Source organism: Cyprinodon tularosa, unplaced genomic scaffold (assembly GCF_016077235.1).
Source record: "Cyprinodon tularosa strain WSP-4 unplaced genomic scaffold, ASM1607723v1 ctg517, whole genome shotgun sequence".
Classification (NCBI taxonomy): domain Eukaryota; kingdom Metazoa; phylum Chordata; class Actinopteri; order Cyprinodontiformes; family Cyprinodontidae; genus Cyprinodon; species Cyprinodon tularosa.
The window spans coordinates 42735-57468 of NW_024039249.1; the positions used below are offsets into that span (position 1 = coordinate 42735).

The 14734-nt window shown below is 38.2% G+C and overlaps 2 protein-coding genes across 4 annotated transcripts in view; one reads left to right on the forward strand and one right to left on the reverse strand.

The window, feature by feature from the left end:
• Positions 1 to 3854: 3854 nt before the first annotated feature.
• On the reverse strand, positions 3855 to 11423 carry arv1 (ARV1 homolog, fatty acid homeostasis modulator). 2 transcript variants are annotated; one of them, XM_038303688.1, is made up of 5 exons: positions 11086 to 11423; positions 8680 to 8799; positions 4568 to 4721; positions 4208 to 4432; positions 3855 to 4140 (listed from the first exon to the last, which is right to left on the reverse strand). In XM_038303688.1, exons 1-5 carry the CDS (start codon positions 11197 to 11199, stop codon positions 4016 to 4018), a joined length of 738 nt encoding a protein of 245 aa, XP_038159616.1. In that variant the 5' UTR covers positions 11200 to 11423; the 3' UTR covers positions 3855 to 4015. The 2 variants fall into 2 exon arrangements, with proteins under 2 accessions (XP_038159616.1, XP_038159618.1); XM_038303690.1 differs by lacking the exon at positions 11086 to 11423 and adding an exon at positions 9040 to 9188.
• ttc13 (tetratricopeptide repeat domain 13) overlaps positions 11104 to 14734 on the forward strand; it is a 34993-nt gene continuing 31362 nt past the window's right edge. The window contains exon 1 of one of the 2 annotated variants that reach the window (XM_038303686.1): positions 11104 to 11366. In XM_038303686.1, the coding sequence (XP_038159614.1) occupies positions 11198 to 11366 (169 nt within the window). In that variant the 5' untranslated portion in view covers positions 11104 to 11197. The remainder of the gene's footprint in view (positions 11367 to 14734) is intronic. The other variant, XM_038303687.1, reaches the window with a different exon arrangement.

The window sequence follows — 14734 nt, forward strand, 5'->3', positions numbered from 1 at the left end:
CTGCAAGGCATTTTGCAACCGTTGGTAAACAAAGAGTATAGTTTGGTGCTTTTGTGTTATTGTTTCACACAAATAGATTAGAATAAGACCTACACTCAGCGGCCACTTTATTAGGTACACCTGTCCAACTGCTCGTTAACACCTAATTTCTAAGCAGCCAATCACATGGCGGCAACTCAGTGCATTTAGGCATGTAGACATGGTCAAGACAATCTCCTGCAGTTCAAACCGAGCATCAGTATGGGGAAGAAAGGTGATTTGAGTGACTTTGAACGTGGCATGATTGTTGGTGCCAGAAGGGCTGGTCTGAGTATTTCAGAAACTGCTGATCTACTGGGATTTTCACGCACAACCATCTCTAGGGTTTACAGAGAATGGCCCGAAAAAGAAAAAACATCCAGTGAGCGGCAGTTCTGTGGGCGGAAATGCCTTGTTGATGCAAGAGGTCAGAGGAGAATGGCCAGACTGGTTCGAGCTGATAGAAGGGCAACAGTGACTCAAATAACCACCCGTTACAACCAAGGTGGGCAGAAGAGCATCCCTGAACGCACAGTACGTCGAACTTTGAGGCAGATGGGCTACAGCAGCAGAAGACCACAGCGGGTGCCACTCCTTTCAGCTAAGAACAGGATACTGAGGCTACAATTTGCACAAGCTCATCGAAATTGGACAATAGAAGATTGGAAAAACGTTGCCTGGTCTGATGAGTCTCGATTTCTGCTGCAACATTCGGATGGTAGGGTCAGAATTTGGCGTCTACAACATGAAAGCATGGATCCATCCTGCCTTGTATCAACGGTTCAGGCTGGTGGTGGTGTCATGGTGTGGGGAAGAATTTCTTGGCACTCTTTGGGCCCCTTGGTACCAATTGAGCATCGCTGCAACGCCACAGCCTACCTGAGTATTGTTGCTGACCATGTCCATCCCATTATGACCACAATGTACCCAACTTCTGATGGCTACTTTCAGCAGGATAATGCGCCATGTCATAAAGCTGGAATCATCTCAGACTGGTTTCTTGAACATGACAATGAGTTCACTGTACTCAAATGGCCTCCACAGTCACCAGATCTCAATCCAATAGAGCATCTTTGGGATGTGGTGGAATGGGAGATTCGCATCATGGATGTGCAGCCGACAAATCTGCGGCAACTGTGTGATGCCATCATGTCAATATGGACCAAACTCCCTGATGAATGCTTCCAGCACCTTGTTGAATCTATGCCACGAAGAATTGAGGCAGTTCTGAAGGCAAAAGGGGGTCCAACCAGTTACTAGCATGGGGTACCTAATAAAGTGGCCGGTGAGTGTAGACGTCCCTTATATAGTATGAAGTGTACAAAATGTAAGTGGGGTCCAGAAGAGGGTGATTAATGGAAGTTGAAGGAGGCTGGTCTGGTTTACAGAGACAGCGTATTGTAGAGACGTCCTCTGTCAGAGTACAGCTTGGTACAGACGCTGCGTGGCTGAAGGGAGGACCGGTCTCTCCAATGTGACAAAGGCATCCTTATGTCCTTTATCGCCTCAACCTTGAAGCTTTTTCTTTTATTTAGAGAAATTCTACACTTATTTTTATATAGTGCCTTACAGCAAAACAATATAAATACCCAATGTTAAGTTAAAAGATGTAAAAATTCAGAGACACTTTACTCAGATGCCAATATGAATAACGCATTTCTTTTAAATCAACAGAATCTTTCAGAATGAAGTCCAAAATTTTTCATTAAAAATACATTTATGGAGCAGGCTGTTTGAAACAAAGAGTTCTAGGCTGACAAATTGAATACAGATGTTTTTTTTATTAGTCACACAATCTTATAAACATCATTTTTTTAACAACAGCCTCCACATACCAGCTGTGAAGGAGGGCTTCAGCTGATTCCTGTTCTAGTGGATTTCTTCATTCAATTTAAGATCTGATTTTTTTAAAATAAAGCTTAAAATATCAAGTATAAAGAAACAAAGAATATAAACCAAATCATAACAGCAGTTCATTTCGTTATAGTGTCTGAACAATGACGAAACCCAAACATGAATCAGAGAGGGGAACTGAATTAATTTCATACTTAAAACGAGCTTCTTAGTGCAGTTTATGCCAAAATTATTAACTTTTTTTTTTATTTCAACATGTTTCTAATCTGCTTAGGGTGATGGCAACAACTTTAACTTTGAGACATGAAGCTTGTTGCAAAAGATATGGATCAAAACACCAGTGGAAACATGCTGATCTGATAGCTCTAATGCTGATGAAGACTTTTCAATTAATCATTAAGAGGGGAATAAATCAAATCTTATCTAGAAAAATATAAAAGTTTACACTATTTTTATGTTTTATTATATTCTGGGAGATGCCTGTCTCCTTTTCTATCAGAAAGAAAGAGAAAATGATTGACTAAGCTGCTGAAACCAGAAGAAAAACAACAATGGATGGAGCTTCAGGTCCTGCAGTGTTAGCCGTGGTGTTTGTGTGTTTACGTGCATTACATGAGTCAGTTAGGGAGGCATCTCAGCACTAATCCCAAGAATGTACAAAGAGCTGTCTGGTTCCAGTTCAGATAGAGAAGATGTTTTTGTCAAATTACAACCTCGGGGTCTTTCAGTGTCCTTCCTGGGAAGTGACTCAGGAACTGGAGCGCGTTAAACAGTAACCTGGAGAACAGGAAGATGGTGTGTTTTTCTCGTACTCATTTTAAGCTCATGACCCGTTCATCCGGTTCAATGTGAATGTTTTCTAAGCCAAAACAAGGCTTTTTTGGTCCACTCTAAATAGGGGTGGAACGGTTCACAAAATCCAGGGTTCGGTTCGGTATATGTTGATTGTTACCCCGAAATCCCATAAAAATAAATGATATTAATGAAAAAATCCAAAAAAATGAATGAATTGTAATTATTTTTAATGATCCGCGGAAACCCTGGATCATTTCCGTATGTTTTGCTGCTTTGAATTTAATCATCTCGCGCATGCCCTCTACGATCTCCAAGGGACTCAGAGCAGAGCGGACAGGAGCCACAGTGGAGGCTGTAGGCTTTGCTTTGTGCAGGCGGTCTGGAGCGCAGCGGGGCAGAGCTCTGATGGAGTATGTGGGATTTCGGGGTTAGCATGACATGTTGGTCGTGTTGCTGTTAGCATAAACAAAACGTGTTGCACAATGCTTGCACACTGTTGCACATTTATCCACAACTTTCTTTCCACCGTCATCGTAGGTCACTCTAAATGCAAAGCGCTCCCATACAGCAGACCTATAAAGTGCTGCTGGCGCGTCTTCCAACTCCTGTTCTTTCCCACTCGCCATACCGACACAATTCTCCACAACAATTGATTTTTTTCTGCTACAACCGGCTAAGCTGCTTCGCTTCTTCTTCTTCTTGTTTACTGCTGGTGGTTGGCTTTGGTCGCAGTACCGCCACCTTCTGCTCTGGAGTGTAAACGCTTCACCTATGAGAAAAAGGAACAGCGCATGAACCGAACGCAACACGCGCGAACCGAACCGAGACAGTCGAACCGAACGGTTCTGAAGGTTTTTATAAACCGCTCCATCCCTATACCATATGTATTAGCTTTTCATGTATTTCTGTGCAGAAAAAGGTCTTTTATTTGCACATTTTTGCGGATCCAAATGGAAACAACACATCAATTGCACCAACTGAACCGAGACAGTCGAACCGAAGGGTTCGGACGGTTTTCATAAACCGTTTTATCCCTAACTCTAAAAAGCCTCTAACTCAACGCTATTTCTGACACTTTGAATTGAAAAAGCTTCCTGAAGGGGAAGCGAAACGTCTTCAAACTTGGAAACAAAGTCCAGTGGATTGTTTTTATCTAACTTTTTTTTGGAAATACTCATGTTGCAAAGTTTTTTTTTTTGTTGAATGAAGAGGAGAGAAAACAAACAGGACAAATGAGTCATTGTGTTTCTGATTTTTCAAAGAAGTTCAATGTATACAAATATAATCCGAGCTCAGGTTCATTAGCTTGGTATCAGTAGTGGGGAATCCATCCCTGCTTTGGCAATGATTATGATGTCCACAGGTCCTGAATGCTCCATGGGAGGTTCCTGCAGGCCTGAGCGATGAGAGTTTCTGACAAGAGGCCAAAGCAAACAGCCGCCAGTGACAGACGCCTGCTGCAGTTCAAGATCACTGCAGGAGACGACAAGGTTAGATATGTCAAATAAAGAGCAGTGGAAAGATGACAGTGTCTTCTTACCTCTGATAGCCTGCGAGTTGGAGGTGAGCACGAACAGTCTGATGAGGCCGAGGCAGAGCGGGGAGTAGTCATGCTCCCAGATGACGACTGGGATGAGGAGGACTTTACCGTAGCAGGACAGCAGCAAGCCCCTGAGGAGCGGCCTGAACTCTACGCCCCCTCCGTGCAGACAGGACATCCACAGCGAGAGGAAGGACAGGACGCCGATGCAGAACGCCATCAGCTCTGATAAAAAAATAATAGAATACAGAAGTTTGTTTTCAATATGAATCCTTTAATGAATCCTTTGGGAAATCAAACATAAATGATCTTGTTTTCCGGCTCTGCGTTTAGAAGCTTTGACGTGTTTAATCATCGTACCGAGGGCTGCCAATCCAAACTTGCCATAAAACTCCCATTCCTTGGTGTAGCGGATTATGTCGGCGGGGTCGCTGCTCCGCTCAGAGCCGTGGAGCGCAGACCACCTGAGGTAGGCCTCACACAGCAGACAGAACACACACAACTTCCAGTGGATCTGCAAAACGCAAGATAAGAAGATAAGAAAACAAAACATTTTGCTTTAAAATTTATAAGAAAAAGGTCAGTAAGCATCTTTGATCCATAGAGCAATGCAAAGGGAACGCTATGGCTTCATCCACTCCATATTTTCTTACTTTTTTTATTGGGACTTTATCTGACACACCAACATAAAGCAATGCATTATTATGAAGTAGAAGAAAATGTGTGGCTTTAACATCTGGAAAGTGGGCTCAACGTTTGTTTTTACCCTGTACTTTTTGTTGACTCTACCTAAGGGCTTCATCCATCTATAGTGTTCGTTTATCAGATTATGGGTCACAGATCCAGGAGGAAAACACAGACATCTAAAATTATAATAGAAATCATTTTTAAAAACTCCCAAGGCAAGCATGGACAGGTTTAGCCATTGGATGAGCACACATCCACAGCTCATGTGTCTACAAGAAAACCATTATTCATGGGGATATGTGATCTTTATGGAAGAGTTGTAAGTAGAGAGCCATGGACAGCCAGCCTTAAGACGTCCTGTTTGCATCATCTGTAGAAAGTGCTCCGATCAGAAGCCATATGCGGAGGAAACAGTGAAAATGACTAGGGCTGCACGATATTGGGATTTTGGCCGATATCCGATATGCCGATATTTTAAAACTCATGTAGCCGATAACCGATATAAATACTGATGTTAAAGCTGGACAAAAATAAGTAGTCATTGAAAATAGCAGTTTTGTTATCCATTTCTGACACTTTGAAAAATAATATACTCAAATATATTTTCATATGCTGATATCAAATTGATGTTTAAAAACGCGGTATCGATCTATTTTACTTTCAAAATCTCGTGAAATTTCATCGTTCTGTTACAAACTCTCGTGATATTTTTGCAAATTCTTGTGAGATTTTGTTAGTAAAATAGATCGATACCACGTCAATATATCAACATATAAAAATATGGCAAAATTTTGTGAATTTTCGGGGGATTTCGTAGCATAACGATGACATATAGCAATATTTCATTAGTAAAAGAGATTGATGTGGTGTTTTTATTGGTTTTATTATTTTAATGTATCAATATTTTTTCCCTCGTCTTTAGAAGTTTTTAAGTCTGTAAAAAAGAAGTTTTTGAGGAAGAAGAAGAAGTAGTATTTTTTTTTTTTTTTTTGACTTTAGAAACTCAGAAGCTGATCAAATATCGGGTTAAACATCGGTGGGGTGGCCGATGTCCGATATTCAGTTTTAAGGCCGATACCGATAGGGGGCCCATTATATCGTGCATCCCTAAAAATGACTTTAAACACAAGTCCCCTGTGGTGCAACATGGTGGTGAAACCATCCTGCTTCAGGAAAGTTTGACCTCAGAAAGAAAGACAGGCTGGTCAGAATTGCAATCAGCTGAATAACGGGGAGCGAAAAACTTTTGGAGGCTGCAAAAGAGTGACATTTTCTGAATTTTTCCTCTGTTATTGATCAAAGAAAAGGTGTTTTGAAAATGGAAAAAAAAAACATTTTGTACAATGTAAAGTGAAAAAAATGCAATCCAAAAATAAACATGTGGAAAAAGTTTTAATCGTCAAAAAGTTTTCAGTAACTTTGCTGTTTCTCAGATTTTGTTATGTGATTTTTTTTTTATATTTTATATGTTCAAAATTGATTTTTTTTTTATAATTTTTTTTTTTACAGATTTTATTTTATTTTTTTGCACATTTCTGTTTTTACATAGCTTTACAAATTGCACTATTTTCAAATTGGGTTTTACAGACGTGCTCTATACAGTGAATTTTCCAATTTTTTCAATTATTGCTGCAAACATAGATTGCGTTTTGTAAATGGAAACTAACAAAAAAAATTGCAGTCTAGAAATAAAAATTTAAAATGTAAAAAAAAAAAAAAAAGTTCTAAAAATAAGTTAGCTTTTTTATTATATTTGCTGTTTTTTTTACAAAATTTTTTCAAACTTTCAAACTGCTTTTTATGCTGCATTTACACTGAACACGATTTCAGCAGCAAAAAGCTCCTACTGCTTCATTTTTGATGCTTGTAAACATTATGGTCAGATGTGAATCCTGAGGTGTCTCCAGTAAAGTGTGTCCAGATGCTTCTGCTGCTGCTGTGTTCAATGGCAGAGAGCTATATTTAATGTGATCGGTGGGTAAAAAGTAGTTTTTAATATATTTTTAAGTGAGAAAGTCCACCTCAAAATATCATCTGTGCAGTCAGTTCATCAAGATTACGATCCTGCCTTTAAATATTACTCTGCTGTCGGAGGCACTTGATGCGTCAACCATTGGCTTTGCATGTAAACCAGCTGCATCTGCTCGAATCGTATCCGGTGTGAACATGATATAACAGGTCCTATGTTGCAAATATCAATGCAGATGAATAGAAAGACATCTTTGCTTCCAATTCCCGATGAAGAAAATCCTGGAAATTCTCTCTCTGTCTCTTAGATGTCATCTTTCTGTGTGCTCCTTTCTATGCACCTCTGGAAGGCTTTTAATGTCCTGCAGCATTGCACCACTACAGCACTTTTAGTTGTATCTTGTATGTTTTTATATGTGTTATGTATTGTTTTTATGGCTTTGTTGTAAAGCACTTTGGGTAACATTTGGCTATTGTAAAGGGCTATACAAATAAATTTGATTTGATTTGATAAATAAAGTGAAAAGAATGCAATTTGTAAAATTCAATCGGAAAAACAGACGCCTCACAAATAAAATCAGCAATAATAATATATTGAAAAAAACAAATAAAAAAAAACAGTAAAGCTACTTTTTAAATATATATTTTAACTAAGACGTTTTTCAAAGTTTCATTGCTGGATAGCCTTTTTTCTTTATTTAAAAATTCCATGCTTGCAACAATGACTAAATAAAATTCACTTTACACTTTTACATAAATGAACACACATAACACTAAAAAAGCGACATTCGGGCATTAAGATCAGATATATAATGCTTCCAAGTCCAGAGCTAATTTATAATCATTGGAAATTGATGCTGCAATAAATAGTATTTCTGGGTTCTTTTATCAAGGGCAATAAAAATATATTGGTCTCTAGATGTGCAAAGCTAGTAGAGTCACAAGGCTGTCTTTAGTAATCGTATCTGGAATAAATTGATTACAAATAAAAACATAATTTTTTTTCCACTCTGTAAACATGGACCGCTTGGTGTTGGTCTAACGCACATGTGTCAAAGTCAAGGCCCATTGTTTATCCACGGCCCTCTGGATGGTATATAGTTATCACTATAACAGGCCCACAGGCCACGGCTGCTTGTGTTTGTGACTTTGCGGGCTACCGTTGCATTGTGGGGAATGTAGTGTTGTTGCGGTTGTGTTGCATGCACCAACACTACATTCCCTGCGGAAAACAAGATTGTGTTTTTCTTTTCTTTTCTTTTTTTGTTGTGCTTTGCATTTTTGGATTGTTTTTGCAGGCAGGTGGGATCCGTACGATACTCTGATCGAGGCGGAGCGCCACATACAGGTGCAGACCTCTGCCCCGACTGTGCCGTCTGATCCCATCTGCCCCTCGCTCGGCAGCGTGTCCGTCTCCATCCCCCCTCCTTCCATCCAGGCTCCTTTTACTTTGGCTTCAATCAGCCTCTGCTGATACCTGTAGTCTTTCTGATTTTATGGCCCTTTTTGTTATTTCTCTGATTTTTGTTGAATAAATTCCTTTTTTAAAGAACCTCTGGCTGAATTCTGGGTCTGCTTCTGCGACTTTCTTCACTTTCATTCCCCTCAAATATTTCGGTTTATATTTCGGCTTTTGTTATTTTTCTTAATATATTTGTGCAAGTTGGCATTTCTTGTTATTACATTGACAATATTTTTTTTTTTATAAATAATAATAATAATAATACAAAAATAATAATATTTTTTTTTAAAAAGACAATAACTTTTGCAATCAAAATAGATTGCAAAAATTGATTCACAATAGTTGGATTACTTACATTTAAGCTTGTGTTAAATAAAATGTGCCTGAAAGCCTGAGCTTTGCACAAGATGGCATCGATGAGAATAATAACTGGATCATATTCGATGTATTTATCCACTGGTTTCTGACAGGACTCCTGAAAGAGAACAAACAAAACAAATCAATCATTTATTGGCGACTACCTTTATTTTTATGTTACAGACAAGCAAGAAACAGCAATAAAAAGTCCTTGAATCGTTATCTTAACGAGGTTGAATTAGTTAGGAATTTAGTAAATCTTATATTTTACATTTATGGAGCTATCAAGGATCTGATCTCACAGAGTAACCCTTCCTTTTGGGGCTAAAATAAAGAAATCAAAAATATTTAAACGTACACATATTGTAATCTTGAGGATCCCGTTGCTGTAATCCCTGTGAAGCTCCACTGACTTCTCGTTACATTCAACACACCTAAAAAATGCTTCTTTCCCCATTTTAACATCTAAATACAGCTAGCAGCATCACACTAGCATTCAAAATAAGCTAACCGGAAGAGAAACAGGAAAGCACATTTTGGATTTCAAAATAAAAGATATCAGAATCAGAAATACTTGAACAATCCCAGAGGGAAATTACTTTTGTTACATGCTCCTGATAGTTTATATATATATATATATATATATATATATATATATATATATATATATATATATATATATATATATATATATATATTGAATGAAGATAAGAAAGGAAGAGGATTATATAAGGTACACAAATCAGTATTAAATAGAATAATTAATGAGAGAAACAGGAGGAAAGAAGTAATAATGATCAGATTAAGAGTGGGTCAAATTGTCATATAAATGACAATTTATATTTAATGGGGAGGAAAAATAGTGATAAATTTGAAGGATGTGGAGTAAAAGGAAATGTAGACCATGTACTAATGAACTGTAAAATTTATGGACATGAAAGGGAGAAATTGAGAAGAATGGTTGGAAGGACAGGCAAAGAATTGAGTCTTAAAGGAATATTGGGAAATTAAAGAAATGTAAAGGATATTCACAGATCAAGGAAGTATTATTTATTTATCTACAGAATACAAAATTTAAAAAACTAGAATTTGATGTAAAGTATTGTTGCTACACAGTCGTGTACAGCAGATAGCGGTATGCACCTTAAAGTTGCTTGTGATCCACCATAATTGAAAAGAAGAAGATGTATGGTGTGATTTGGTGAGCAAGCAGACCAGGAATGATACTGATTTAGGATGTAAGGAGTTTGCATATAAGCATCTCACACCGATGCTGTTGCATTTGATTAAATTTCTGGCAAGTCAGAAACAACAGCAAAATTGAATCGTTAACTACAAATCCCATTGCAGAGCTTCATTAAATCCAAAGTCCATAATATTCCATAAAACAGTACAAAAAAAACAGAAAATCGCACAAACAAACTCAAAAAGAAACACCTTTAATCCTCTGTTAAGAAAAAAATAATCACTATTTTTTTAATCACGGTGAATCAATAACCTGCTCTTCTAATTGTTTTCAAAGAAAGTTGGGGGCTGTAATTTAAGAGGGATGCCTAACTTTAAACACCAACACCCAGGAACAAGGTAAAAATGTTCAGTTTTTCTGTTTGCTTTTGTGAATTTGCGGAATAGATGCTGATTGTTACCTAGAGAAGGAGTAGGTTTAAATAAACACTGTGAATGTAATACATTCAATTCAATTCAGTTTATTTATATAGTGCCAATTCACAACATATGTCATCTCAAGGCACTTTACAGTTCACCAGATCATACAGTCAAATTGATTCAAACTTTTCTATCTAAGGAAAAGCAGTTAATTCCATCAATTTATTGACTTGAATGCAATCCCTAACACCAAGCATGCTTGCAGCGACAGTGGAGAGGAAAAACTCCCTTTTAACAGGAAGAGACCTCCAGCAGAACCAGGCTCAGTGTGAGCAGCCATCTGCCGAGGCCGACTGGGATCCAAGGAGACAGAAGCAGAGATAAAGGATACACGATATTAACATGTTATTTCTTATTTCTAAATTTGTGTAAAAGGGGTAGGCACAAAAAAGCCTTTTGCTTGTACACAGTTGGGGCATCCTTGAAATATTTTTGAGGGCTATTTGTCAAAATATGAAGAAAATTAAATATATTTCTCAAATAGATTAAAAAAAATAAATAAGTGATTAAAGACACCTAGAATATTTCTTATTTTGTTGTTTTGTGTTAATGAAGGCTAAATATATACATGCAAATCACAAAAAAGAAATAGATTGTTTCACAATATTTCTGTAGCAATCTTTGAAAGGGACACGGATTATACATTTTTAAAACGTGTGTTTTAAAACAGTGTAAATAAATAAATGTAAATTTTATTTTGAAATATTTCAGAGGGAAACGCTCATTTCTGACGTCATACCGGAAAGCCGGGTTTGACGCACAGCAGGGGTGCTCGGTTGTTGTAGTTTCGATGAGTTCTGTGACTGCGGGGCTTCTGACTGCAGCAGCTTCCGTCACTCATGTAGCCGAACATGGCCCCTGTCAGCCGGGCTGTTGCTGTGGCAGCGCTCTCTCTGCTCTACCTGTGCGGCGGAATCATCTCCACGGAGTTCTTCTCCACGCTCACGCTGTTCAACAACGAGCTCCACAAGCAGGGATGCAGTTCGCTGTCCGAGTGGGAGGACTACGCTGCAGACTGCGGTAAACCGCCTCTCTATCGCTGCTTCTGTAGTTTGCCACGTCCTGCTCAACGGTTCAACTGTCACTCTGAGAGCGGTTAGCTTCCCGGCTAACGAAGCTAACAACAACAAACAGTGACAGCTCCGAGGAGGGAATAAAACCAGTTAGGTCTGGATAACATGCCCCTTATATCGCTGTTAAAAGGCTAGAGAGTTCATATATATAGACAAAAAATATATACTAATTTATTTCTTAAATTACATAATTATTACCTCAGTATTATAAACTTCTTTCTCACAAGCACAATGGAAACATGTAAATGAGAGTTTTGGTCCTGCCATTTTTCTTTGTTGCCCATAATTGTTTGTCTAAAGTTTCAGCTTTAAGAACATTTTGTTCTTTGAAATTCAAAGAGCACCAATTTCCTCAAAATCTAAACACACTAGATCAGGGGTCACAATTAAAAATCAGCAGGGTCTGAATAAAGAAAATAATCAACCAGTAAAGAGACATTTTTAATTATTATCTGTTACTTTAAACAGAATTTAACACTGAAATAAAATTAGGTTTTTGTGCATTCATGTTATACATTAAATTTTTTAAATTATTAAAAAAATTTTTAAATTGTCCATTTTAAATCTAAAGTGTTTTTTTTTTTAAAGTAGAGAACAACAATAGTTCAGTTTGGTTTATGAACAATTTCCTGATTCAAATATTTTATAAAACACCTGAACTGATCTCTTTTCTTTTTTTATGGCTTAACCCGTTATAGGGCACTTAGTGAAATACTTTGAAAATCATAATTTCAAGCGAATAGTGTCATTGGAATTCAGGACAAGACCATTACCTTTGTAACATTAAAAAATATGGATAATTTGATTTCAAAAGTTAATGTCAATGTAATAACAAGAAACGCCAACTCACCCGAATATATTAAGAAAAAATAACAAAAGTGCTTCTTTAAGAAATTCATCAAAAACCATCTGAGAAGGAAAGAAACAGATTTTATGTGGTCCAACATAACCTCAGAGGCATTAATGCTGATACTAACACTTATATTTTTTTAAGTTTATGAACATAAATATAATTATTAACTAGCCTTATTGACTTTTTAACTTTTCAATTAGATTTTTTCCTTTTTTTCTTGAATTGTTAGGTAATATATCATTCAAGGGCTCATCTAATTGGTCAAATGCCAAAATAAGATGTAAAGCCATGTAGCAGTGTCTTTGCTGAATGGATGGATATAGATCTAGTTCTTCTAGACCTCACTGATGGACTGGGACTCCATTTGTAAGGGGTATGCAAGGGACAAAAACAGTAACTTGCCCTATAAAGGCTAAAGGAGAGCAGTGGGCTTTATGCTGCCCTGCTAGGCTTTAAAACTGGGTTTGAATGACGACAAAGCCATTCTCAAGCCATTCCAGAGTCATTCGTGAGCGTATATACCTATTCCCAAATACTAAGACCATAAGTAAATGATTGGATGCTAACTTTTTGTACTTCAACATTCCAGGAAGCAGATTTCTCATTGCGATCAAAATATTTTTTTTATACGAAGAGGCTTAAAAATTTCAGTCAAAACGCCCAAGAGCGCCTCTCACAACTTCCAAAGAACCTTCTCATCTCAGGCCTGGATGAAGAGATGCTGAGTTTGGAGGTAGAGAACAAACATAGTACATAAAAACTGTGTATGATCCTAGTTATCCCTGTTACAAAAATCTAGCCTGATAAACCAGACTAAATGTGAGATTAAATGTTTAATTTGATGAATGAGAAATCGGAAGATTGTTGATGAGAACAACTCGTTGTTTTTCAAACCATGTCTGTTTCTATTAGCCAACGCTCTGACCGATGAGCGTAACTGAATGTGACTTGGTAAGCGAGACAGAAAGCTGGTGGGGGTGACGGGATAAAACAGTCTGTTGGTAAAACGGTGAATACATCCTTTTTAAAAATGAATGAGCGTAGAGCCTCTTCCTGCTCACGTTTCAACGAAAACCCTAAAAATCGAATCCTTCCAAAACTGATTCCAAAGCTGAGTCAAACGAGAACCGTTCCATAGTTGTTGCCATCTTCCTTGTTGTGCTTTCTCTGGCATCGCGCAGCTTTGTCGTCACGCCCTCAAAACCCCACCCGCTTTGCATCGAAAAATTCAAAACACATCTCTGTGTTGTGATTGGCTCGTCAGTTCCAAAAATGATTTTGGCCGCTGGCGAGTGGAGCTAGATTACCAGGATAACAAAAATCCACAATAATAATAAAATATTTGGGCAGAAACTGAACCTATGCTGGCTGGATGATGGTGGGGATTTTTTTCATATGTCATATTCAATTAAGCGTTAATTTCCGCATGTTTTGCTCCTGAATTTAATAATAATATAGCGCATGCTCTTCTTGAGCTCCGAGGAAGTCGGAGTGGAGCAAGACAGAGAAACAACGGAGGCTGTAGGCTTTGCTTTGCGCAGGAGGTCTGAAACGCAGCGGGGCGGAGCAGAGACGGAGGATGTGGGATTCCAGGGTTAGACACTGTATAACATGCAGTAATTTATAAATGTTTTAAACCGGGGTCTGCTAATCCGTGACCTCTTTTCTTACACGCTTGTCCCGAGTGGGGTCGCGAGGGGTGCTGGTGCCTATCTCCAGCAGTCATAGGGCGAGAGGCGGGGTACAGGACAGGTCGCCAGTCCATCGCAGGGCAACACAGAGACACACAGGGCAAACAACCATTCATGCACACACTCACACCCAAGGACAATTTAGAGAAGCCAATCAACCTAACAGTCATGTTTTTGGACTGTGGGAGGAAGCCGGAGTACCTGGAGAGAACCCACGCATCAGGGAGAACATGCAAACTCCATGCAGAAAGACCCCGGGCCGGGAATCGAACCCAGAACCTTCTTGCTGCAAGGCAGCAGTGCTACCCACTGCGTGCACTAGAGCATATTTACATTAATTTAAAGGTAATCAGAATAAAAATATAGCTTACTGCTAGGTGGATAATTTTGGTAGAACATTTCCTTCTAGGTAATGTTTAAGGGGATACTTTCTGATGCATTAGAAATAAGCTTGTAATCTTTCAAAACCTCTATCGTCCATTACATTACTTGCTGCAAACTAGTTTTGTTTTATGGACAAATTTAATAGGTTCGTTAATATTCAATTTCATTTAAGTAAATGATTGTGTTCTGGTCCTGTGATTAAATTGATATCATAAATTAAAGACAGAAAATTATGCTTTAAATTGAATCTGAATAAAAAAGTTAATGTGCAGTTTCCTGTTTAGTAATAGTAATTGAACTTTATTGATTTCACATTGGAGAAATTAACCTCTGCATTTGACCCGTCCCCTTAGGGAGCAGTGGGCTGCCACTGTGCGGCGCCCGGAG

Coding starts and splice junctions, on each gene's coding strand:
- arv1 (XM_038303688.1), bottom strand. CDS start 11,199: ATGTTCGGCTACATGAGTGACGGAAGCTGCTGCAGTCAGAAGCCCCGC. Junction 4,433..4,567: donor GTTTGGATTGGCAGCCCTCG/GTACGATGATTA, acceptor TTTTTTTATCAG/AGCTGATGGCGTTCTGCATC. Junction 4,141..4,207: donor CAACTCGCAGGCTATCAGAG/GTAAGAAGACAC, acceptor CGTCTCCTGCAG/TGATCTTGAACTGCAGCAGG.